This window comes from Dermochelys coriacea, chromosome 6 (genome assembly GCF_009764565.3).
Source record: "Dermochelys coriacea isolate rDerCor1 chromosome 6, rDerCor1.pri.v4, whole genome shotgun sequence".
NCBI lineage: Eukaryota > Metazoa > Chordata > Testudines > Dermochelyidae > Dermochelys > Dermochelys coriacea.
The window spans coordinates 71609098-71636531 of NC_050073.1; the positions used below are offsets into that span (position 1 = coordinate 71609098).

At 40.9% G+C, this 27434-nt stretch overlaps 1 protein-coding gene across 7 annotated transcripts in view; it reads left to right on the plus strand.

Annotated features, from left to right (window-relative positions):
• RASGRP1 (RAS guanyl releasing protein 1) overlaps positions 1-27434 on the plus strand; it is a 90750-nt gene that overhangs the window by 50867 nt on the left and 12449 nt on the right. For all 7 annotated transcript variants that reach the window (XR_006281839.1, XM_038407536.2, XM_038407533.2 and 4 more), the window contains 13 exons: positions 374-436; positions 2018-2149; positions 3354-3507; positions 8702-8875; positions 9550-9666; positions 10423-10698; positions 15389-15469; positions 17298-17402; positions 19785-19894; positions 20821-20965; positions 21638-21674; positions 22358-22504; positions 26920-27293. Coding sequence is in view for 6 of the 7 variants with exons in the window: in XM_038407536.2 (XP_038263464.1) it covers positions 374-436; positions 2018-2149; positions 3354-3507; positions 8702-8875; positions 9550-9666; positions 10423-10698; positions 15389-15469; positions 17298-17402; positions 19785-19894; positions 20821-20965; positions 21638-21674; positions 22358-22504; positions 26920-27293 (1915 nt within the window). In the remaining variant the exon portion in view is untranslated. The remainder of the gene's footprint in view (positions 1-373; positions 437-2017; positions 2150-3353; positions 3508-8701; positions 8876-9549; positions 9667-10422; positions 10699-15388; positions 15470-17297; positions 17403-19784; positions 19895-20820; positions 20966-21637; positions 21675-22357; positions 22505-26919; positions 27294-27434) is intronic.

Below are 27434 nucleotides of genomic sequence, written 5' to 3' on the forward strand. Positions count from 1 at the left end.
TTTAGTACTATTTTATAACCTTTTGTTTCATACTTTAACAAGCTATATGAATGGATAAGTCCTAATGAAAACTGGGAATAAAATTACCAAGAAGCAAACTAAAAAGCAAAGGTTCATTTAACTACTTAACACCTCTCAGCACTTGATGAAATACGTCAGTGTTATTTATAACTGTCCTATTTATATCTGTCTTTCACTAATGATTTCAGAAGAATTATATGCGTCAGAGCCCTGATCCAATGTCCACAGAAGGCAATGGAAAAGTTCACACTAGCTTCAATCAGTGAGCATTGGATCAGGCCCCAAGAAATATTGAACATGTCAAGTTTCAGATCGTGGGTGAACTGCCATGTTTTCCTTAACAATTCTCTACATATCTGGATGCTTTAGAAAAGAAATCTTCTGGGCTTTGTGTACAGATATGCTATTTTGTAAGGTAAGAATTTTTTGCATAGTCTATCTGTGAAATAAAATAAGTGATACAATGTCATGCTCGCTATTACTGTTCAAGCTGGTCATGTGGTGCCACAAATAAGAGTGGCTTTGCAATTCTTAAGTTAGCATTCAAAAGAGGAATGATATTCCATAGCCTTCCTTAAAGTTTTACTTGCACAGATCTCTGCACAATGGCCCACAAATCCATTAAAATCAATGGATGAATTTCAGCTCTCTGTTATGGGTGCATAATTACAGCCCTGAGCATCCAAAAACCTGAGCACCCTCAACTTGTTTTGACATCACTGAAAGTTGAGAGTGATCAGCAGCTGGTTGAATTGGGCCCTATGTTACCATACAGTTTTCTCTTTCAAATAAAGCAGTGTTGAATATTTGGGCTATATCAGTATGAAGCACAACTCCTGATTGCAGTCAATAAGGAGCTGTACTTAATCAATTGCAGTGTTACCCTAGGAAATAATTTCCTTTTTCCTTCTATTACATTTAATTTAATGGTTGATATTTTAGTTTAAAGAATGTTTTTATTAGAGAGTCAGCATTTGCCAACAATTTTTGCATAGCACTAATGCTTTCATCAGTACTTAGACCAGGAAATAAATGGTAGATGCTGGCAAATGTTGGCTTTTTAATAATAACCATTTTACTACCTCAAAAAGGGGTACTTCATTAGTGCAGAATGGTTCCATATTTTACAGGATATTATGGAATATATTTTCAAATTGTGCACATCTAAAATTCACAAATGCACACACCTACAGGAGAGTACAGATGTCCATTTATTGGAGAAAACCCAGGTTGTGTGTGTGCATGGCTTACAAGCCAAATAAGATGAATGGAATGATGAGACATAATACATGCAATCTGACCACCTTATGTACAAGGCACTGTTTCTCAGGAAATACCTTGTACATATCAAGTTAAACTGTATCACCCAAAAGGATTTCTATTTATTTGTGGGTGGTAGGTTTCCACTCCCCCACCCAATATATAATAAACAAAAATAAGAACAAGGCATTGCCTTTACTGTCAAACTAACTGATTTCAAGAAATTGAGTTTGTTGTAGAATTTGGCGGTACAGATAAACACCATATAAAGAAAAAGTAATAGGCTAGATTCTTGGCTTGTGTAAATCTGTGTAGCTTCATTGAAGTCAGTGGAGCTACACTGATTTACACAAGCTGAGGATCTGCCCAATATATTTAAAGGTCTGAGCACTGAGCCAGTTCACTGTGTTGTTTAATATACATGTATGTGTAGATATTATGGTGAGGTGATCAGATACGTTGAAGTTTGTCACATACACAGTCATTACAAAGCAATAAGTCAGAGTTGGTAGTGTCAATACAAGTGTTTGATTCTTGCATTATAAACTCTCTATTTGATAGAACAGTGTACTTTGGAGAAGGTACTTTGAAGTAAAATTTAAAATCTGAGTGACCAAAAGAGCATAGAAGTTATAAACTAGACTGGATGTTTGCCTTGCAGCATTACTGGTGTTTCAGTTACATAAATAACCAGCAAAATTCACTATTTTATTATTATATTTCCCATTCACAATAGGTATTGGATAACAGAGTTCTGGATCATGTTCAAAATGGATTCTAGTCTAACTAACACCATGGAGGAATTTCAGAAATTGGCGAGAGCTAATGGTGAGGAGTTACACTGTCGCCTAATTGACACAACTCAAATGTGAGTGTCAAGGTTTTAATTTGTTTGGAAAACAAAACAATATTACCATCTCACTTCCCTAAAATAATAGTAACCAATCTCCAATAGCTAGATTAGGAATATTTCCAAGTGTCCTATGTGCAAAAGATCTCAGTTTACTGAGGAAAGGAGTACTTGTGGCACCTTAGAGACTAACAAATTTATTAGAGCATAAGCTTTCGTGAGCTACAGCTCACTTCATCGGATGCATTCATCGGACTAACACGGCTGCTACTCTGAAACCTGAGTTTACTGAGGGTGAAATTTACCCCTGTGCAAAGGGCCAGCATGTGACAATTTAAGTCCTATTAAAGCTCTCAAAATATGGCTTAAGTTTAACTTAATTGTTGCAGAAATCTCATGCCAACCTCTGAACAGGGTAAACTTCACTTTAAGGCACACAGAAGACTTTAAATGAAGAAAGATTTTGAAAGACTTAATTCCTTGAAAGGACAGTGAAAAAGAACACATTTTACTCAGAGTGTACATCAGGTAAAACAGTGGACTTTTTAAAAGCCAAAGTCCACTAGGAAGACAATATAGGGTTCATTTCATTATGTCTAATTCCTAATGTTATTTTATGTGTTGTTGCTGGTCTTATTATCTGGTCAAGGATTGATCCCAGAACACCTAGAAAAATAAAGTGCACAAGGGCTGTATCTCACGTGGCTCTCTCCTGAGAATAACTAAGGCATAACAGACAACAGACCTGTTGCCGCTGAATCCCATTGACTTTAATGGGACTGGGATTTGATCCAGTGGATACAGCAAACTGGAGTGAGTTAAACACAGCAATGCTGAGGAGATATCACTATGGCTGTATTCTATTTCATAATGTAATTTTACTATCTTTAAAGAGTACTTTTAAAATGCAAGCTAAAAGCATTCAACAGGACTGTTGTCATATCTTTTACTGGACCAACTTCCGGTAAAAGATACTACCTCACCCACCATGTCTCTCTAATATCCTGGGACCAACATGGCTACAACTACACTGCATATGTCATAATATCCATCATTCATAATGAATATAAAGAAATTGTTCTTTTGAAATCATTCGTTGGTTTTCAGCTGCAATAAATCATGCAACTGATACAGTTTTTTGTTTTGGGGGAAATGTAAATTAGTTTTCCTGCAAAAGCAACCTCCATTTTCATGTAAACTTTTTCCTATTTTTTATAAAAAGAAATTCCCGGGATTGGTCCCGAAAGCTTACACAGCGGATAAAGCCCAACACTAGTAAGAAAAGGAAAGTCTCACTTCTCTTTGATCATCTAGAGCCGGAAGAGCTATCAGACCACCTCACCTACCTTGAATTTAAGTCCTTCCGAAGAATATCAGTAAGTGATCAGCTTTTGGCTAGGAAAAACAAAACAAAACAACTAAGCTTCTGTGCATGCAGTTGTACTCATTTTCATCCTGATCCTTACTTTGTCTTTTCAAAAAGTGCATGTATTGGGTTGGGGGAGTTAGCAGTGGACAGGGCAGAGAGTTTTGATCCTCCTTATATTCAGACAGTAGATTCAATCAGGAAGGCGAGGTTGAGGAACAAGCAATCTCCTTTCACTCAAAACAGTGTTTAAGCTGATGCAAGTGGTATTGCGGGGAGGGCAGAGGGGTGGTGGTGAGGGAGACTGGAGAATGGGGAGAGCAAAGCACTACAGGAGCTAGGCTGTCTGATTTTGTCTCCCTGGGGTACTCACCCCACTATGACAGCAGAGGGGCACTGCAGCACTTCTTTACAAGGGCTCCTGAAGAGCCCTGAAACCCCTTAAATATTGAAGTAACACTTTGTTTTAAACAGGCCAATGGGGGCTGTACCTGACTGTCTTTTTTTCTTTGTCACATTAAAGAAAAGGCCAGTATGGTTTGGTATTCTTTGTGTGTCAAACAAAAGAGTGCACAGCAGGTTCAAATCAGCAAGGAGGGACAGTGTGTTTGTGGGTATAGTTGATCCTTTCCCCACCCCGGAAATGTGTACAATACTGGTTTGAAAGCTGCTGAGATAAGATGCACAGCTAAAAGAACAAAGAGACTCATCTTTTGGATGGTAGCACTAGAATCTGAAGTGTAAGTTTTGCCGTTAGAGGGATGTTGAACAGATTGCAAAAAAAACCTCTCCTAGTCACGCATCAGTGCACTTTATTTTAAGCTCCAGGTACGTGACTCCTCATGTGTTAGTTAAAATCTAACAGCCTTGGGACTGAAGTCACACATTTATGCATAGGGTCCTACCTGTGGGCAGTAATAATACTTAATGATTACATAATGCTTAACATTTTCAAAGCTCTGTGCAGACACTAATTAATGAATGATTAATGGGAATAACAAGTATGATGCACAGTCAGAGTCTTGGTTCCCTCATAGTTCTCAGCCAATTACTTAGCTGTGTAACATAGGTTCCTGCATACTTTACTAGTGATAATCTGAGATAAAAAAATTAGTTCACTGGGACTTGGTTAGGAAAAGAAAGTGCTTTATCCATTAAACAATGTGATTATTTAACTCCTTGCAGAATGCTTCCCTACTATAGTAGCCTAATACTTGTCCCTGTTATGACTGAGACTTTGCAAATTAGATGATGTAATGCTAACATGAGAGTAACTATTCATACATTCATTCATTCTAAGGCTAGAAGTTACCATCAAATCATTAATGTTCATCCAGTATTTCCTGTGTTGTGTCCAGGAGCTTGTGTCTGACTACAGCATATCTTTCAAAAAAGGCATTCAGTTTTGATACTGAGAGACAATCCACCACTTCTCTTGGTAGTTTGTTCCAAAGGTTAATTACCCTCACTGTTTTTTTTTGGGGGGGGGGGAAGCCCCCCCGACAACTGTATTTCTCTCCCCCACCCCCCCGCCACAACTGTATTTCTCATTTGAATTTGTTTGGCTTTAATTTCTAGTCATTCCATCCAAATGTGTTAATGTCTGTGTTTAATTCTCTGAGCATGTCCAGTGTGAACAAGATGTTACCATTGCAAAAATCACTGGTTTTAAGAGCTGAGCTTTTGAGTTTGATGGAATTGTTACAGAATGGTGGGATAACGCATGTGTTTGTTCATAGGGTCTGATAACCTATATAGGTCCTAAATCTCGAAATAGCTAAGCCATTTGAACTTCAGGAGACACTTACATAGAATGAGACTTTTTTTAGGACAGTGTACTGGTGAACTCCATTTAATGGTGTTACAAGACTTGTGGTGGTTTCCATTTTACAAAAAATACCCAAGTACTCAGAAATCAGGTCTATGATATTTCACCTCTTCAATGTCCCCAGCATTCTGGGCCGCAGTTTTGCCATTTGAATTCCACTCCTTTTCCTATCTAGTTGTGGGATGCAACCTTGTAACAGGATGGTTAATAGATCCCCCTCCATAATTATCTAAAAAAGATATTAAGGTAGGCTGATGAATGACTGATATTCAAATGCTCCAAGCTGAAAACATCATTGCTCCAATGCTGCAAGCTAGAGCAAAAACAAAATGACCTTTGAATTCAGATCTCTCACACTGGCCATCTATGAGTCTATGCTGTTTTCAGTTGTTTCACTCAGCCTTTGTCTTGTTTAGTTTAGGGCAGATGAACTGTGTTTGTTCTTAGTGCAAATACAAGTCGGAGATTAAAACGTATGTTTATTCGCTCTGTGCAAAATTACTTTCCTTTGCAACCTTATTAAATAATCTTAATAATAATTCAGACACCAACATTCTTCTGAAAGCTTGTCTAATACATTATATAAAAATGTGCCCAACATTATAGGGAAGCCTTCTGGACTTTTCCAGAAGGGAGAACTTCTGGTAACCAAGATAATCTAATCAAATGTATTAATGATTGTACTGAAACCAATACAAAGACAATAATTATATAGTTAAATACTGAAAAATCATCCAGCTCTGTAGAGTGGCTACTTGGGTTCCATGTTGCCAAATCTGGCTTTGGTCCAAAATTCAAACAATGTACGTGAACACAATGTAATCTCACAGACAACTCTGCTTATTAGTGTTAATATTTATTCCATTTTTAGTTTAGCAAGGGGAACAAACCAAGGTTGTCTGTTGTCATCTCTGCTTTTTTACATGGATTTTGAACAGCTGATAGCTCTTATTAGTTTAAAAAAAAAACAAAAGAGAGAAAATAAAATAAGAGGCTGTAGGGAACATAAAGCATCTTTATGAGCTGACAATTTACTACTTTTTGTTATAGATTCATCTCTTCTAGTTTCTGTTCTTATAGGCTTACTAGAGAAATTAATTTTCCACTTGGTATAAAATAAAATTTAATAAGTCAGAATTGGTGCATAGGCTGTGGATCTGAGCCTAAATTTTTTTCACAGTTTGGATTGTTCCAGGCTGAATTAAATACTTGCATAGTAAATGATCCTGAAGTATTAAGGAAATTCAAAGGCTCGACATTGGTTCAATACATGGAATCGGATATTTCCCTTGATCTTGATGAGCAAAGTGGCTTTGATAAAGATGAGCATTCTTTCTTGACTGTTGTAACAAATGCAGGTGTTCCCTTACACTTTGGACCATTTTGTGATTAAATTAAATAAGGCATTGTTTTACAATGCAAGCTACATGGCAAAATAAGAAGTCACAAGCCTGATTCTGAAATTATGTTGACTTCATTGGAATTGTTCCTTCATTGGAATATTTACACCAGCATAAGTGAGATCAGAATCAGTGCCTCGAGATAAAAATGTTATATCTTCCCTCCAATTTCCCTAAAATAAAGATACTTCTCTAGGGGCTGGATTGAGCCATTAACCTCACTCTGTAACCTTCCCTTAAGGATCCCTGAATTAGGTGAATCCATGAAGTTGCTCAAGGTGGAACAAGTACATGTGCCTCTCCTACCAACCAAGGTTAGGAGCTTCTGTGTCAGAAGGCTCAAAGCCAGACTGAGTCTTCTAGACTATCCCAGCTGGGAATGCAGGATTGAAGGCCCTATATCTCTCCCCACCCTTGTTCCCTTGCTGGTCTGTGACTAAAACTGGTGGACCCCAGGGAATGCTTTTCACACACCGCCTGTTTCCTTCCCTGAGACTGGCTTGATTGCGTGTTTCAGACATGAGTGGCTTTGGCAAGATGCACAGCCACATATTGCAGGTTAATGTAAATTAAAAACTTCTACATCAGACAGGTCTTCTGCATCTTTGTATGGTTACCATGAGCAGTGACCACAAGATGGCTGTAATATTTAGTACCAGAGGGGTAGACGTGTTAGTCTGGATCTGTAAAAGTGGCAAAGAGTTCTGTGGCACCTGATAGACTAGCAGACATGTTGGAGCATAAGCTTTCGTGAGTGAATACCCACTTCGTCGGATGCATGTAGTGGAAATTTCCAGAGGCAGTGTAAATATGCAAGCAAAAATCAGGCTAGGGATAACAAGGTTAGTTCAATCATTCTTCCTGAAGTGAGTATTCACCCACGAAAGCTTAGACTCTGTTAGTCTGTAAGGTGCCACAGAACTCTTTGCCGCTGTAATATTTAGTCAATTCGCATCAGTCAATTTCCTTTGGAATGGGTGCATAGAATAAAACTCAATTTGTTTTCAAAAAAAGAAAAGGAGTACTTGTGGCACCTTAGAGACTAACAAATTTATTTGAGCATAAGCTTTCATGACTACAGTTCACTTCATCAGATGCATTCGGTGGAAAAATGCATCCGATGAAGTGAGCTGTAGCTCACGAAAGCTTATGCTCAAATAAATTTGTTAGTCTGTAAGGTGCCACAAGTACTCCTTTTCTTTTTGCGAATACAGACTAACATGGCTGCTACTCTGAAATTTGTTTTCACTAATAGTAGAAGTCAGAAGTTGCTGGGTACTAGCATTCTAAATCATGATCACTTACATACCCCACAAGAACCTCCCTTTGAGAGATCCTAATTCAAAAGATGCTTGCTGCTTGCTAACAGCTCTAAATAAAAAAACAACATACCTGTCACTTTGTCTGCCTTCAAGCACAGCAGAGGAAGGTGAAACATTGGAAGCATTGAGATAGAATTCCACCACCATTCCATTTCATGAATAGTACATAGTACAGATTATGAGCTGGATTTTTTGGTTCATCACAACCACTTTGTGCCACTCACGCAATGTGAAGTGGACATATTTTTGCCAGAGGTGGCCAGTAGAGAATTCCCCTTATGTAAGAGAAATCTCAACTGGTGTCAAATTGTCAGAGGCGTAGCTTCCTGTTGTGCCAGCAGTCCTCCTTTCATCTTCGGCATTATTGCATGCTGGGGGAACAGGATAGGAACATGTGGAACGGAGTTTTGCTACCTATATCTGACACTGGCATACGGTCATTTGGGGAGCATCACCTGGCTCCCAGACTGAAGCTGCTCTACCTCCCTGTGCTGAGAAGAGCTTAGGGATGGGGGAAGATTTCCACTCTATAGATCAATATAAAATACATAACATGTCACTGTATTTTATTTAACAAGAAGATCTATATCTGCACACAGGCTTCATGGAATATACAAAGCCTGGATGAGGTTTAATTTTGTTTTTGTTTTTTAGTTCTCAGATTACCAGAATTACATTGTAAACAGCTGCGTAAAGGAAAATCCAACAATGGAAAGGTCCATTGCTCTTTGTAATGGTATCTCCCAATGGGTACAGCTAATGGTACTCAGTAGGCCAACACCGCAGCTTCGGGCTGAAGTGTTCATCAAGTTTATTCATGTTGCACAGGTCAGTTTCATTTCAACCTTTTTGGGTTCGTCATATGTCCTTTCTTTGAAACTGTCAGCCCTTTAATTATTCCTCCTTCACCACTACTTGTACTCTCCAGTGGGGTCAGCTGGGAAGGAGAGTTGGCAGTGGTTTCTATTTTTATACCAAATGCTCGAGTATCACCTTATTTTCAACTGCAGTAGGTCTCTCCCTGGAGACCCATATTGCAGACCCGTTTGCCCAAAGCAGCTAAACTTCCTTTTGAACCACTCAGTACTTTTCCTTAACCTTCCAGAGGTGTCACTATTTAGAGACCGTATTTGCTAGTGAATTACTGATAAAGAGAATATGCTCAAGATTCTCCTGAACAGGAACATTGAACATTGTTAAAATCTCACCTTTGCATTGAAGAGAGGTGTCCTTTGTAGATGCTCTCTGCTTGTAGAATAAAAAAGCTTTTTGTATAAAGGAAGAGCTCACACAGCACTCCAACAAATGAGAACACTATTTGAGTATAAAAACGGAGTAAGACTGTTTAAAAATGGTAACCAAGAATGATGTGCTAGAAAGGACATTTTTAGGAACTCTGTAGAACCAACAGTACCTAGGCCCCAGCTAAAAAGGAAAGCATAGTTTGGATGTATACATTGCACAACTTCAAACTTTAAGTAATTGATATTTTGTCAATACAGAAGCTCCACCAGTTGCAGAATTTCAATACTTTAATGGCAGTGATAGGAGGTCTCTGTCACAGCTCAATCTCCAGACTCAAGGAAACAAGTTCTTATGTTCCTCATGAGGTCAACAAGGTCAGTACTGCTGTCCTCAGTATCATAAACGTACAGTTTAGATATCAAGTAATACAGATTGGACAATCTTCAGGCAAACAATTTTTATTTTTCCCCCCAATTACATTTACAGATTAAAAGATTCCAAATATGTGGTGGTGGAAGTGGGGTGAGGGGAAAGATGGGGAGTTGGTGATTTGAGGCTGTATTTTTAAGGATACCTAATTAAAAATCTTAATTTGTGAAGATAAAATCTGAGGGATTAATTGGTTCAGAATCTGAAAATAGTGGTGGATTGCTTTTTAAAATATTATTAAATGGCAGTAATATTTGTAAAAAGAAAAGCAGTACTTGTGGCACCTTAGAGACTAACAAATTTATTAGAGCATAAGCTTTCGTGAGCTACAGCTCACTTCATCGGACGCATCTCACGAAAGCTTATGCTCTAATAAATTTGTTAGTCTCTAAGGTGCCACAAGTACTGCTTTTCTTTTTGCAAATACAGACTAACACGGCTGCTACTCTGAAACCTGTCAGTAATATTTGTGTAAGCAGTTGTAAACTAGGTTTCATTTGAAGCCAGAAGATTTAGATCTTTAGGGTGACTTCTGTTTTGTTTTGTAAATCTTGGCTTGGCTTTCTGAAGGATAAAAACACGTCAGTGAACAATAACATGGGCTGTCTCTATACCATCTGAAGAGACAAATATGTTCACATGAACAAAATCATGAACACAGAAAATGCAATTAATTTTGCTACTTTGTTTATTTTCTTTAGGTGTTTAATGAAATGACAGAACTGCTCTCATCTTATAGGAACTATGACAATTATCGACGTGCCTACAATGAGTGCACTAACTTTAAGATCCCAATCCTTGGGGTCCACTTGAAGGACCTGATCTCCCTTTATGAGGCCATGCCAAATTACTTGGAGGACCAAAAAATTAATGTGCATAAACTGCAGTCTCTGTATAACCACATAAATGAACTGATACAACTCCAGGAGATGGCACCTCCCTTAGAAGCTAATAAGGATCTTGTTCATCTGCTCACGGTAGGTCTCTAAGATCACAGAAACAATGCCTATTTTGAACGGCTTTTCCTGCATTTCTCACGTGTTTAAAGCAAAATATATACTTCAGCTAATATGAAAACAAAATATCTAAGGTTTTTAGGGTACAGTAGTCCCGGTGAGGACATGGGCTATAGGAAAAGATATTTGATAATACAGGCTGTTTGGTAGTCTCCTTGGGGTTAGTTCTATAGGAAGGAATGGAGACATTCTACATTAGCAAGCACAGCCTGCACACCTTCACTAAGGAGGCACTAACTAGGGGCAGAGCTGCCTTTACTCCCCGGATACTCCTGGAAAGACAGAAGATCTTATAAAAGTCTTCAGGCATGCTGGAGGGGTTTGCTGTGCCTGTTACTGATAGTAGCTGCTGTGTGCTTCAACGTGAGAAGGGGGAGGCATCATAAGATGCTGTTGGGATAAAGGTACCTCAGTTCTGAGGAATGTTTTACTTTTCTTTGTGAAGTTGCTGTATGGTACCAGCAAAGATTGTCTGGAATTAGCCTGTGTTTATGGTGGTTCTTTCTGGAATATCTCTGCCAGGAGAATGTTACTAGTTTTGCAGGGATGCTCTCCAAATTAAATAAGAGATGGGGGTGTGTCTCAATATCATTGTTTTAGTCAAAAATAAGTAAAGGTCTAGAAAACATGATCTATGTGGGAAGATTTTAAAAACTGGGTTTGTTTAGTTGGAGAAGAGAAGATTGAGGGGGGGACATAACAGTTTTCAAATACATAAAAGGTTGTTACAAGGAGGAGGGAGAAAAATAGTTCTCCTTAACCTCTGAGGATAGGACAAGCAGCAATGGGCTTAAATTGCGGCAAGGGCGGTTTAGGTTGGACATTAGGAAAAACTTCCTGACTGTCAGGGTGGTTAAGCACTGGAATAATTTGCCTAGGAAGGTTGTGAAATCTCCATCATTGGACATCTTTAAGAGCAGGTTAGACATTGGACATCTTTAAGAGCAAGTTAGCAGGTTAGATAATACTTAGTCCTGCCATGAGTGCAGGGGACTGGACTAAAGGATCTCTCGAGGTCCCTTCCAGTCCTATGATTCTAGTTGCTCCTAGAGTATTATCAGACTATGAAGAATTTTTAATACGTACGTACTTTTCCCATATTGTGCTGTTTATTTTTAGCAGGTTTCAATTTAACAAGATGGGCCAGTTTTGCTTTCAGCTTACAGACCCTGTTTCAGCAAAGCAATTAAATACGTACTTAACTTTAAGCACAGGAGTAGCTCTACCACTGGGACTACCATGTGCTCGAAATAAAACACCTGTGTTACTGAATCAGGGCCATAGTCCATCAGGTTTTCCTACAGAGCCTTGCTATGTACTGAATTTCCCCCAGCCCCACCCCTCCAAAAAAATAAAAAAAGCTTTTAATACCTTGTTTAAAGTGATTTTTATGTCCCTAAACTTTTATTTTCCATAACATTTTCGCAAAAATAATTTTACGTATACAACTGCAGTCATTCACAATTTCAGTGCAAAGCCTTGAAAATGGTGGGTGTTTTATGACTCTCTGTATCAGATGTACGTTACTCTGGCTTTGTTGAAAGAAGACATGACAATAGTAGCTTTTCTCTGGCATTCCAGGGCCTGGGGTTAGCTTATTCCTTCCCCAGGCTCACATCAGCCTCCATCCTACTCCTTCCCGTTGCCTTTAGTCACTGCTTTTGCATCAGCAGACATGTCAGTTTGAAGAGGTGGTGGTAATTGCAGGAAGGAGTGACTAATTCATAATGAAAATATTATTTGACAAAATTAGCTTGTTGTTTTGAATTGCCAGAAACCAGTTTAAGATTTATTGGTTATTTGAAATTATCACTACTACTATTGCAGTAATAATTCTTGATCTGTAGGTTGTTCAAGTGGTTTTTTGCATACATTTGAAATCAGAAACTTGAGCAGCCTTGTTCAGTTTTGTTTGGATATGTCACATGCTATATTTCTGGACCTTGGTTATACAAGTATGAGAGACATCATCTTGGCTGGTACAGCAGGAATTGAACTGGGGACCTCTAGAGCTAAGGGCATGAGCTGCTGAAGCTCTCGATTAGTTACAGAGGGGGACCTGTACAAACATTCTTTTGTCGCTTACATAAACATAACTCCTAGAATCAGCTTTCTAGTGTGAATTTGTATGCAAGAGTTCCAGATTCACTTCCTGTGAAAATTATCTAGTACCAGCTGAGAATCAGTTATTTGCAAGAACTTCCTGTCACTAAACTTATTTGCTGGAATATTTGCAGAAACCAAGGCAAAAGGGGATGTAGGCCAGCTTTTTTTAAAAAAAAATTCTATCTCATCCAGGCACAATAACAGCCCCCTTCTAAAATTAATGGTGGTAGCACCAGGATTCTCAGTATGAATAAGCAACTTCATCTTCTGGCTCTGGCATGTACTTACCCACTGTTTATGATCCCAGCTGGGTTTGATGAATTCAAGATGTTGAAACAGCAGATTTCAGGCAGACAGCAGCATAAACTGAGGTGAAGAGTAATAGCAATGAAGTTATGTGCCGCCTCCTTCAGTTCCTGTGTCGGGTTTTCCATGTCCAGTGATGGACCCTTGCTATTGCTTTTGAGGACTATGATGGTGTAGTTCAACTTCCACCATTATCAGATTTGGTCTGTATCCCAGTGTCCCCTGTTGGTTGGTTGGGTTAGCCTCCCACGTGACCCAAAAAATTACCACTTTCCAGGATAAAAAATAGTCAAAAAGAAGGAAAAACCTAGACACTAGGCTACAGCTTTTTCATCAGGGTCTGAGTGGACACTTTTCTTCCCTCTATTGGAGGGGCTTGATCAGTCTTCCTGTAGCCCTGCCAAATGGTTCTTTGCTCAGCTCCTCTCCAATCTTCTTCCTTAAGTCCCTTTCTCTTTGACAAGATGAGCATTCCTACCCTCATCTAGTCTCCTCCTGGACAGAGAGGCTCACAGAAGTAGCTACCATCTCCCATACTGAGGAAAAACCTTTTATACCAAACATGCTTTGTTAGCAGCTTACAGTTCCCATGATCACTGGACTACAAGTCTCAGGATCATTGTTCTTGGATAAAGACCATCTCACAAGAGCGAATGCTCACCCTACAATAGCCTCATTGCCACCACTACAGCTCCTGGCCCTCTACACTTGCTCAGAAATATCTGCTGGTGAAACTTACATTAGATGAGTCTATCCCATAAAACAGTTCCCAGAAAGTAAAAATGGAGAGAATTCCAGAGGGTTGGGTTTAGCAGCCTTCGGGAGTGGAGGACTCTTCCAGAAATACACAGAACTGACACTTGGCCTTTGTGCGATGCGACAACAGAATTTTCGTCTTTCCAAAGAGATTATTTCCTTGTAAAAAGTAGTGTAATAACGTGAAACTCAAATCTCAGGTATAGCTAAACAAATAGTGCAGTGTCTGGGCAATAATAACCACAGAAACTCCATATAGTAAGCCTAAAGTGGAGTGGAGACCACTTATTTTCCTTGTAAAAATGCAGTAGCATATGAGAGGTATCAAGCAATAGCAGCACTTCTGCGTAACTGTTTTGAATTATAATAGTATAAAATGTTCTAAGCTACTGTCTACTGGATACAGACTTATCGAGAGGGGTTATGTATTTTTCTGACTTTCTTAACAGGCTACTCATAGGTAGAGAGCACAGCCTCTCCCTCTGAGAAACCCAGTTAAAAATGGAGTTCAGAGTAGCAGCTGTGTTAGTCTGTATCCACAAAAAGAAAAGGAGGACTTGTGGCACCTTAGAGACTAACAAATTTATTTGAGCATAAGCTTTCGTGAGCTACAGCTCACTTCATCAGATGCTCAAATAAATTTGTTAGTCTCTAAGGTGCCACAAGTACTACTTTTCTTTTTTCAATTAAAAATGGCTTTCCAGACTCTGCTGAGCATATGGAAACCAAAAGAGATACCATACCACATCCACAAATAACCAACTCAGCAAGAAACTCAATAGTTCTTGGGAATTACTTCCTTGAATTTGTGGATATCGCAATAGTGCTAAAAATGACCTGTGCGGCTTAGATAACTTTTCTCTTTTTGCGGGAGTTGGGGGAGGAGGGAGAAGGGGTCACTGAACTCTACAGGAGCCATGTCAATTCAGAGAGGCTAGTTAGACTACTTCTTTCTTTACAGTTACATTTGTGTGTGGCATGCTTGAATAAAATCTTTACTGAAATTAATTCTAAATAATTAAAATATTGAAACATAATTTTGTTGCACAGAAACCTAATTTTGCCCTAAATTTCTTGGGTAGCCATTAAAGACAAATCTACCAAAATAGAGTTTGAATTATAAGAGTGCAGACAGGCAGACTTCTCTCGTGGATGTGATAGAACCCCCATTGTAATGTCATGGGGACAACAGACTGTTCTCGGGTCACTTATTAACTCTCACTGCTAGATACCAATATCTGATAGTATTTGCGTTCATTTCTTAGGCAATGGGAACAACAGATTGGCATTTGGAAATGTGCCCATTTCAAATTGCTATCAGCACCTAGGCTTTGAATGCATGTTCCCCCAAATGTATGGTTTTGTAGCACAGCCTTAATTAACAATTAATTCACCAGCAAGTTGTAGGTGCACTAGAAACAAGTAAATCCATGGAATAACAGCAACTGCTTAGAGACTAATCCAGTTCTGTGTTTATTTTCAGCTGTCACTTGATCTTTACTACACTGAAGATGAAATATATGAACTATCATATGCACGAGAGCCAAGAAGCCACCGAGCTGCAGTAAGAGCCTTTTCAGAACCTTAACAAAATGATTTAACAGCAATATACATTTCATCCTTGGTAGACACTTGGGTTTAGCCTATGGCTCATTAAAGACACTGATGTGTTTGTGGTATATTGTTGTTACAAACAACAGCATGTTAGTGAACCAGAATAGTAATAACAACTCTGTATACAGGCCTGCATCTCCTCTCACTCTTATGATACCAGTTTAACTCCATTTATTTCAAATGATGTATTTGAAATATATGGAGTTACTCCTGATTTATATCAGCATGAGTGGAGACATCAGGCCCATGAGTTGCCCCATTGATAGTGAACTCTAATTCCTCTAAAGCAACAGGCCTCTAACAATTCCAATAATCTACCCCAAGGCATTTTTATATTTTATTTTTTCAATTTTTTTAAATAAAAACGGAAAAGAAAGCTGCTTACTGTGACACTCTCTCAAGGCATCCAGAACTGTCAGTCACCTTGTTAGCCCTCTGCCTTTACAAAAGAGAGATTTGCTGATGCTAAACCAACTGACAACACCCTGCCACCCCAGTTGGTTAGCCAGCCAAACAAATGCCTTAGGACTCTGCCAGCCCTTACTTTGCCTTGCAGGTAACACTTGGTGCATCCTAGTGCCCAACCCCCTGGAAGAGCCTTCCCTTTGCTTTTCCTATTGACTTAATGTGCTTGCTTTGTTTTTGACTTTTACCATGCACGATTGACATCTGAGACTTAGGCAGACAGATAAATCAACATTCCGTTGTCTAGGAAAACCTTGCTTATCAGCCCTGCCTGGTTTGAACATATTTTCAGTATATACTCAACTGTGTAATGGTTACCCACACATATATTACACAGGGATTGTGATGACCAGTGTGATATAAGTTTTTTCAACTGACACGTTACACAACATTCTTTACAGATAAGTACCATGACAGCAATGTGTTAGGTGTAGTGAGTCTGTCAGGCCTGATAGCAGTTGCTGTTATATGATCTCTTTGCCATTATGCATTGAGGGCTTTTAAGGTCACCCTTACATTGCATGAAACTGATCTACTGTTAATCAAAATGCATAGGACTGAATGTAGTAGCAATGGGGAAATTACTGCTGTTCTTGGTAAATAGGTAGAAACAATAATAATTAAGTGTTCATGATATCATAGAGACTAACCATCTGTTATAAAGGAAAATTGTGCCTCACTAATTGACAGTTCAAAATGCCTTTGACAAATTCCTTCACAAAAGGCTAGTAAGTAAATTAAATAGTCATGGGGTGGGATACATAGTGTTGTCAGGAAGCAGAAACTCAGATAGAAAAGAAAAGTTAAATGGTCAGTAGTTTAACAGGATGGCAAAGGCTCCATACAAAGACAGGTGTTGTGCAATATATACTCACTGAGCTGGAGCAGGGGGTGAAAAATGAAGTAGCAAAATTTGCAGATGACACAATTTTTTTAGACTAATCAAGACTGAAAAATCATGTAAGGAATTGCAGCGGTAGCCAATAAGGATGGATGAACAGACAGCCATGGTGGTGGATTCGTTTGTGTTGGGAAAAAAACAGCAAAGAACTGCACCTTGGCAGAACTACTCACCCACCTTACTGGGCTCTGAATGAACTGTAATAACTTGGGGAAAAGACCTAAGTACCACTGTAAATAGCTCAGTGAAGACCTTCCTCTCTGACTACTGTCAGACACAGGATACTGGACCAACTGGGCCACTGAACTGCTCCTGGCTAGCCATTCTTATTCTTCTGTTAGACAAAGGAAAGAACTTGGTTGTTGAAAATACTTGATGAGATGGTAATAAGTTTCTATAATGTTCATTTTAGCCTTTGACACCTTCCAAACCACCAGTAGTTGCAGACTGGGCCTCAGGCATAGCTCCAAAACCTGATCCAAAGACAATCAGCAAGCACGTTCAGAGAATGGTTGATGTAAGTGGCCATTTTACCACGTATGTTTGATTACCTCCTGTATATGATAATATATGTTATGAGAAGCTGCATACCAAAAACCAGACATCTTCAAACCTGTGCTGAGTCTATTTGCAAACCATATTAAAAACATTGCATTGTTTGAAAGCACAATTTTGTTATAGTAGCTGTAGTCCCATCAGGGGTATCAACTAACTGCACTGCTGCTTAAACTGCAGCACACATTCTTTTTTTGCTAAAGTTTATTTTGATACAGTGTGTTTGTCATGACTGGGATATGGGCTGTCTGACCTAGTGGTCAAAGCAAGAATCAGGCCAGGTCATATACCAGAAAGTCAGAGGGTGAACCAAGAGTCAAATGTCAGGAGGCAGGTAGGGTCAGGAGACAAGCTTGAGAGCCAACCCAGAGATCAGGAACCAGAGTTGGGCCAGGTCAGGATACCAGAAAGTCAAGCTAGGGGAGCAGAAGTACACAGTCCATAGCAAGGTGGATCCCAGTTGTATGGACATCTTCCTGTTCCTGTGCTGGGTTTAAATAGCACTTTGAACCAATCAAGCTTCCAGGACAGGGGCCCTCTGTATGTGTTCAGCTTCGATTCTGACAAGAGTTAGTAAGGCTCTGAAGTGCAGGGTGGAACCGGATAACTCCAATGAGCGCTATGGACCAGGATTAATAACCCATGGTCCCTGCCAGTGTTTCACATGTGTTTTCACATATTGCTTGATAAAAAGAATTTGTCATGAGCTAGAGGAACTTTTAAAGTTAAGAGTTAGGACCGGATTTTGCAATCCTTATACTTAATAGAAGCAAGCAGTCACATGAACGTCAGTGGTGTTACTCAATGGGCGCAAGGGTTGCAGAAATGGCCTTAATTCAGCCAGGCACTTAAGTATGTGGGCAGTCCCAGTGTTGTCGCTGGGCTGCCCATGATCTCAGAGTTAAGCATGTGCGTAAGTACTTTGCTGAGTTGGGGGCCTACAAGAGAGAAGGTAACTTTTGGCTTGTCTACACATACAAGTTGTGCAGGTGCAAGTTATACTGGAGTAGTTAAATCGATCCAAGTATTTTGATTGAGTGCATTCACACCATTGCACTTGCACAGGTACAGACATCACTGGGGTCGCACAGCCTTGTTGGCATGGAGGCGATTATAGTGAACATTTTAAAGGAGGGAACTAGGAGACAGAGAGGCAGTGGGGGCCTGGCAGCCCAAACTGAGAGGGTGACAGGTGATGTTGTGTGGGAGAAGGCAGAAAACACCAAGCAGAGAAAGCAGGGGAAATGGCCAGTAGTGTTGTAGGAGCTATGGGGATATAGAGAAGGGAAGGACACTTCTGCCCTCCCCGATAGCTGTTTCTGCCTGGTTTCAAATAACAAAGGCAGCAGGCGCTGAGAATCGGAAGGAGCTCCTGAGCTCAGAGCTGCCCTCTTGTATGACAGGTACTGGTAGACGACCTTGTTTTGGGTGAGAGTTTCTGAGCTCTGTTTACACATGCTTCTTGCCCCAGAGAGCAAGGAAGTCAATTCTCTAACTTCATGTCTAGGCAAATGTGCTAGGCAATATAGCCCCTTTGGTGAACCCAAGAATGCTCTGAAAGGTTTGGCATTCTAGTGGCTTGCAAATGGGGATCTTGGGAGTTTGTAAAACATATTAAAGTTGGAGTGACTTTGGGACAAGCCGATGACTAGATAGAGAGTGCAGAAAAGTCACCACACCTCAGTGCATCAGTCACTGCTGCAGTGTAGGCTAGAAGTGGGAGAATTACTTGAATTGATGTTGCTATATTAATGAAACTATGTCTATGGTGCTACTCCATTGATTTAACACTCCCTCCAACGTAGAGCTGCCCTGATAAAATAAGCCGGGCAACTATTTTGGTTTAACTACAGAGATTTAGCTCTGGGAGATGGTGTGTGCATGCGCCCGCGCCTAATCCCACTTTAATAAAGAGGGCTACAGTGATGCAACCTTTGTGTGTGGATCTGGCCATAGTGGCTTAGAGAGGGGGGGAAAGGGGCTGAGTGTGAAAAAACAAAGGGATTTGTGGAAGGGAAGTACCACCTTACCCAGGCAGTGGGATTGCACACACTATGGAGCAGTACAGAATTTGGCCCATGTTGTTTAGAATTTACCTTTGGGTTTTGACATCAATCCAGAATGTACGATGGTTCTATAGACTTAAGCAGGGCAGGCAGCGAGAAAGGTCCTTCCACTGTTTTAAAGAAAACCATTAAAGTTTATTTTACACTGAATGACTTGGAAGCAATACATGTTTTTGTCTGCGATGCCAATATATTTTGAACTTAATTTTTTCCCCAAAAAAGGTGATAAGTAAATTGTCCAACTTCATTATAATTTCCTCTATTATTATCTTATCCAGTCTGTCTTCAAAAATTATGACCATGATCAGGATGGATACATTTCTCAGGAAGAATTTGAAAAGATTGCAGCCAGCTTTCCATTCTCATTTTGTGTCATGGACAAGGACAGGTGTGTGTCTGTGAACCTCATTTTTACATCTGTTTCTGCATGTGAGCTTCTTAACAGATAGTTGTCATAAGAGATGTTAAAATCACCTTCCCTTCTCCCAAAATGAAAGTGGAAATGTAACTCACAAAAGCACCTTCTGAGTTAGTTGCAAATGATCTCGCCCCCCTGCAGAAAATCAAGCCATTGTCTGTTGTGAGACTCCAATACTCTGCTTAGACCGATTGAAGAAAATTGAAGTGTAATATCTTAAAGATTCTTTATTGAATTATATTCAATAACATTAACTGTATTGAACATTTTTCTAAGGTAAAACTGTGTCTCAGAACAGGCTTTTGTTGTTGTCGTTGTTAAAGACCATGTAGAGAAATAAATTTATGTTTGGCACAGATCAGTGAAACCTGTGTTTTGATCAAATGACAACAGATTTGTGTGTTAGCCAAAAATGTTCCTCAGAATATAGAAAAATGCGGCTGTGGTCATTTGGAGTTTCTCTGGCCTGCTAAGGATTAAAATTAGAAAGCAGAGAAAATTAAAATTTGACTCTGCCAGAAATGCGTAGTATCTTTTTCCTCCTCCTATGAGAGAGCACGCTTTCTAACACCGCTTTAGAAATTGTAAAGAACAGCGTGAATTCCTGTTGGAAGGAATTATTCCCTTGCTTCATATTTTTTTTGCTTTGTTTTAATAATTGTGCACAGTGTTCTGAAGGTGTTGTGAGGTTGCACTTCACAAGAAGTTATTTTGTTTAGTTGTATAAACTGCATTTTAATTCATAAATGAGTTTCTGTAGAACCCATGGCCAGATTATTGAATAATTCTGACATCTACAGCTGTTAAAAGTGTGGGGGGGTGGAAGATGTAGTTAACTCTTCTTGTGTTGCTGGAAAGCAGAGCCCCTATTAACCATCTCTCTCGTTTATTTGCAGGGAAGGTCTGATTAGCAGGGATGAAATAACAGCTTACTTTATGAGGGCTAGCTCGATCTATTCTAAATTAGGTCTTGGCTTTGCTCACAACTTCCAAGAGACCACTTACCTAAAGCCTACGTTCTGTGACAACTGTGCTGGATTTGTAAGCTTATTTTTTAAGTACATTACATTAACATCTATTAGCATAACAATGTTTCTTCAGTCTAGTAAGCAAACATTTATCATTTAATATTGAAATCTTGGGACAATTTACATGTTTAATGTTGTTGACCATGTTTCAATGGAGCCTTTTCCCTCCTTGGTGGTAGTTTTGCTTCTCTAATGTTGCTCCTTCTCCCTTGTGGTGTTCTGGCTGCCAAGGCAGTCGTTTTTCAAGCTGCATCACTGTCAGGCAAGAGGTTCAAAGCCTAGCACCTCCCTCTCCCAGAGTTTGTTGGGACTGGCCCAGCACTGAGCGAAGCTGGGCCTGCTTCCTGTTTAGCAAAGGAAGACAGGGCAAGCTGACTATGCTGCTCCCTGTGGGGTAATGTCTGATATGCGTTAGTGATGGCTCCTGAAAGCGTGTCACAAGCCGGAGACTAGGCTTTACAAAAGCACAATAGACATGACTTGTAACACCCCTGCTACTCCAATTCTGGAACCTCTTTTCAGATCGGCAGACATGATTGACTGGCAAGAAAAAGTATCAAGCTTCAAAACAAATGGGTGGGCTTTGTCACATTCTTATGCCTGGAGAGGGCCATCCGACATGCCAAAATTCAATGAAATATCTTAACACAAATATGCCTTTTTTTCCTTTGTGCCTGAATTCCAGCTCTGGGGAGTTATTAAACAAGGATATAGATGCAAAGGTAATTACTATTCCTCTTCTGTTGACTGAATGCATAGTTGTGAAGGTGCCCTGCAAAATTAATGATAAGATTGTATAGCCTGAGGCTACATTACCTTTTCCATAGCCTCACTTCAATCCCTCCCCCCTAAAGAGGCAGATCCTAGGGGCATCTGCTGGCAGAGGAAGCCATGGCCTGTGATCTGGAGGAGGGGCAGGTGGCCGTCAGCCAGTTTGAAGTCATAGGACCTCACAGTGGATGGCCCTAGCCCTCTGCAAATCTGTAATGGACACTCCTAGGGAAGCAAACCCCAGCTCCCAACAGAACTATTTGGGGAGCTCCACAATGGAAATCTTGCAGGGTTTTCCTTCCTCTGAATATGCTCCTGCAGGCTTTTGCATGGGAGAAGACAATGTGACCATGCAATATTAAGTAGCCACCTGAGCCAGTACCATTCTAATGTGTTCTGCTTGGCTGAGTGTTTGCTAGTGGGATATCTTCAGTATAAAAGTGGGTTTGAATGGTACATTGCACAGGGATGCAGTTGGTATATTTACCATCCATTTGTGGTTTCATACCAAGCCTTACAGAACATGTAAGAAGGCCTCTGCAGTTTCCTGGGGAGGTAATACAGTGTGGGAACGGATCTCAGATACTGCAGCAAAACCACTAAATGCTACAAACCTTGTTTTACTTGTTTACAGACTGTGGAATGAACTGTCACAAGCAATGCAAAGACCTGATTGTATTTGAGTGCAAGAAAAGATCCAAAAGCATGACTGCAGATAACAGCCCGACCTCAGCCCTTGCTTCTAGCCTCTGCCCTGTAGGAGTCAAAGAGCAATTCCATGGTGAGGAAGGTTCAGATATCTAAGATCAAAGTACCATATAGGACCCCTCCTTTATCCCCTCCCCCAACATGTTGATTGATTGATTGAATACCTGGGTGGTATGTGAAGCTTCCCCTAGGAGAGGCTAGCTCCCTGTCCCACCTCTTCCACCTGCAGCCCTGCCCACGCTCCCCACTGCTCTGCCCAGGCCCCCTCCCTGCTCAGCTCCCCCACTTCCCCTCCCTTGTGAGGGCCCCAGCACCTGCCGCATTTCTCCTCCCCTTACCCCTCCCCACCGAAGCCCCCACCACTCAAGATCTCCACATCCCTCCTCTCCTCCACCCTCTCTTCCCTGATGCCCCCACGACTCAAGCTCTCTGCATCCCTCCTCTCCTCCATGTCCCTGGTCCTGTGGGGGTGGGTAGGGGGGTGAGGAGGGATGTGGCGAGCAGCGGGTGGATGGCTCTTGCAGGGAGGGGTGGAGGAGAGGAGCGATGCAGCAGATGTGCAGGCAGCCTTGCAGGGAAGAGGGGGGTGGAGGAGAGGAGGGACGTGGGGGGGAGAATTGGGGGGAGGAGAGTAGGGACATGGCAAGCAGTGGGGACTTGTGGAGGGGCAAGGAGAGACTCACCAGGCAGTGGCGGGGGGCTCGGGGAAGGGACAGAGCAGAGAGCTGTGCCAGCAAAGGCTTATACCCGCCTTCCATGATTGAATAGCATTAGTTAATAAACACTAGAATTCATTAACAACAACATATTGACTAGTATCAGAGGGGTCACCATGTTAGTCTGGACTGTGGCTAGAGCAAGACATAAGTAAACCTAGCTCTGGGAGCACCCACCACTATCCCTCTCCTGCCCACAATATTGCTAATTATTTCAGGCTTGGACATTTCCTGAGCAGAGACCTCCAGTTGTGTAAAATTGTATGACGTGCACAAATTCCCATGAGCTGAGCGAAGACGCTGTCCAACTTTTCTGAGCTGTGACTCGGAGGATCTGAGCCCAGCTATCTAGAAGTGAAAGGCTGATGTGTTAACTAATTGTGCCACCTTGTGACAAGCAGATTGCAGTGTGCTCTAGTTTCTACCACTTGGCAGGAAGCAATTGCAATATTAAATAAGTGGCTCAGAGTTAAATTCAAGTTTCGCTTCTGGGTTTCTAAAATCAACTCATGTACATATCAGTGCACCAAGAAAATTAAGAGCCATAATTACATTCTTTTCTTCACTTCCCTAGGTGATTTCAGACTCCCTCTTGGTCACCTTAACTTTCACTAACCCCTTACATTAATACTCAGCTGTACAGATTTTTACTAACTGCTCATTCTTTCCTGCCTATCTCAAGCCAGGAAACATGGCTTAATCTCAGATGTAATCGGTTAAACATCCAAAAGAAGTGTTTCTTTTTTGACTCAGATTTCCCCAGGGTATTCACTCTCATCATCTTCGAGCTCTCCTGCTCTTTGCGGATCGCCTGTGTCTGTAAATCTGCCTGTAACCACACCTCCAGCATTGCCCATGTACACCACTGCCTCAACTGCTCTGATGGTGGAATTCTCACCCATGCCTCCATATAAGATGTAAATGTTTCATAGTGATAGTAATTAACCATTGGAACAGTTTACTGAGGGTCATGGTGGATTCTCCATTGCTAGCAATCTTTAAACTAAGGCTGGAGGTTTTTCTAAACAATATGCACTAGGAATTATTTTTGGGAAGTTCTATGGCCTGCGTGATAAAGAAGGGCAGGCTAGATTATCACAGGGGCCCCTTCTGGCCTTGGAAGCTCTCACTGACCTGCTCTATGCCCTCCCTCAGGCCCATCTCTCTTCAGCCTCCAGAATATGCAGGGCTGTAACACATACATATATGGCCATCCATCTTGCCCCAGGTACAAAGAGCCACAGCTGCATCCTTCATTAGCTTCACTGACTCCCCCGTTCATTTAAAAGTTCTCAAATTGTCTCCATTGTCACCTCAAGTGCTTGCCCCACATAGTTACTGCAGTCAGACTTGCCTCTTTCCCATCCTTTTCCCCTGTCTGTACGCACATTTAGTCACAGCCTTATCGTCTCACGTCCCATTCACGCGCCACTACTGAGGAGAAAGTTTTCTCTGAAGTTCTGCCATCTGGACTGGCTCCCCTGTATCTCTCACGTGATCAGATCTTCAACCATTTTCAAATCTCATGGGAAGACCTCTCTTTTCCACTCTGCTTCTTGTGACACCCCAGGGGTTTGCAGGGTTGTGAGGCACCTTGCCACCACCTGCCCTTTCTGTGAAAGGGTCTTGTCCATGTCTGTTGTGGGTCAACTTCCTGAAACTAGGGTTGCCAGGTATCCAGTTTTCAACCGAACACGTGGTCAAAAAGGGACCCTCTCCAGCCCGGTGAAAATGAGTGAGGGTGGGGGAGAGCGAGTAACGGAGAAAGGGGGGATGGAGTTAGTGGGGCAGGGCCTTGGAGAAGGAATGGGGCCAGGGATGTTTGGTTTTATTCAGTAAGAAAGTTGGCAACCCTACCTGAAAGCAAAGCTTCTGGTCCCACAATCACTGGTATCCCAGCCTCCACAGAGCTCGCCTTCTCTGTGCCAGCTAGGACTAACCTCCTGAGTGCTCCCTGCAGTATCCAGTCCCTCTCACTGGACACTTACAATAACTGTCCCCCAAGCAACAATGTACAAACAGCTTAGCTGGCACATCTCAGGGTGTGATCTTTTTATAACACCACAGCAGTATAATCTATTTCTATGCTTATTAACAAAGATTATGATTTGAGACATATTGATACAGGATAATGAGTGGAAACAGAACTGATTACGCATATAAAACAAAACATAAAATGCAATCCAAGGTCTACACTTATTAAAGGTTACCTTTCCTGTTTTATAAAGTAGATCTTCTCCCAAGGATTCAGTTATGAAAGAGCTGCTGGTTTTCAGTCAAAACCAGGACCCAAGTTTTCATAACTATCGTGACACCCTTCAAGGGGTTTCCTCAGTAAGGAGATACCAAAATGGGAAATAAAAGGAGAAGCAAAAAGCCAAACTCATTGTTTTGACCCCACAGTCAGGATTGCCCCCTCCTACCCACCCATCCATTGTGATGCCTCCAAGTTGTCTTCAGATCCTACTGCTGATTTGAAATGCAAATATAGCTCCCATTGCGTTTGGCTTGTTTTTGGGATCACTTATATGAAAGACATTGCAAAATGAAGTATTTCATTTTAGAGGGGTAAGCTAACACAAAGATTGTGATTTTTTTTTTTTCCCAAGGCCACGGGGAAAGGAAGGGTATATAAAGGTGTAGAGAGGTTGTTTTACCTTTGTATTTGGCACTGGTGTGACCACTGCTGGAATACTGTGTCCAGTTCTGGAGTCCACAATTCAAGAGGGATGTTGATAAATTGGAGAGGGTTCAGAGAAGAGCCCAGAGAATGATTAAAAGATTAGAAAACATCCTTGCAGTGGCAGATGCAAAGAGCTCAATCTACTTAGCTTACAAAGAGAAGGCTAAGGGGTAACTCGATTACATTCTCTAAGTACCTACATGGGGAACAAATATTTAATAACGGGCTCTTCAATCAAGCAAACAAGAGGTATAACATGATTGAATGGCTGGCGGTTGAAGCTAGACTAATTCAGACGGGAAGTAAGGTGTACATTTTTAACAGTGAGGGTAATTAACCATTGGAACAATTTACCATTCTCCATCAGTGTGGTAATAAAATCAAGATTGGATGTTTTCCTAAAAGATCTGCTGCAGGAATTATTAGGAGGAAGTTCTCTAGTCTGTATTATTTCATTTTCATTCATAGTACATAAAAGTTGTTAAAAGGAGGAGGGTGAAAAATTGTTCTCGTTAACCTCTGAGGATAGAACAAGAAGCAGTGGGCTTAAATTGAAGCAAGGGAGGTTTAGGTTGGACAAACTTCCTAACTGTCAGGGTGGTTAAGCACTGGAATAAATTGCCTAGGGAGATTATGGAATCTCCATCAGAGGAGGTTTTTAAGAACCGGTTAGACAAACACACTGTCAGGAATGGTCTAATTATTACTTAGTCCTGCCTTGAGTGCAGGGGACAGGACTAGATGACCTATTGACCTTCCAGTTTTACACTTCTATGATGCTACATCATCTTAAAGATAGCTACATTTACAGTAATACTTTCCTAATACTTTTCCATGTAAATAATTATTGCAGTTGCTGCAGGGATTTTATGGGACTGTGAATCGGAGGGGAGGTGTCCACACTCTGGAAAAAGTTTCAGAGCCTCTGCTACTAGACCAAATTCAGAGAGATGTGAATATAAACACCAGTTCAGCTTAAATATTGCATAGTACATTGTTTTAAAAAGGCACACTGCATGACTATGGCTATATATCTTCCTTCCCAATGCAGGTCTCCGATTAACTCAGTTCGTTGTTTCTGTTCTGCAGGGCAGGAGGAAGGACCATTTACATTTCCTAATGGAGAAGTGGCTGAACACAATGAAGAGAGCAAGGACCGAACAATTATGCTTATGGGCGTCTCGTCCCAAAAAATCTCAGTGAGAGTGAAGCCAGCTGTTCTTGACAAGAGCACACAGACTGAGCCAACACTGGCAAATAGCGATGTACCCAGCAGGCAGATGGAGAAGGAGCATGGGATGCCATCGGAAAATATTTATTTACAGCCTGCAACACCATCTCCATGCCCAAGCCCAGTTCTAAGCCGCAAAAAGGCTTATGTAAAATGGGAAAACAAAGACTCGAGTCAGAAACGAAAGGACGAGCTGCGCATCCATATACCCTCATACCAGGAACTGGAGCAGGTACTTACCCAATGGATCATATTCTCCTTTACACTATAGTGGCACAGTAAAGAGTCCTTTAAGTTGATTTAACAATCTACCCTTTTGCACTGCCAGGATAACGAACTACTGGAACAATTAATAAGGGATATTTGTAGAGTC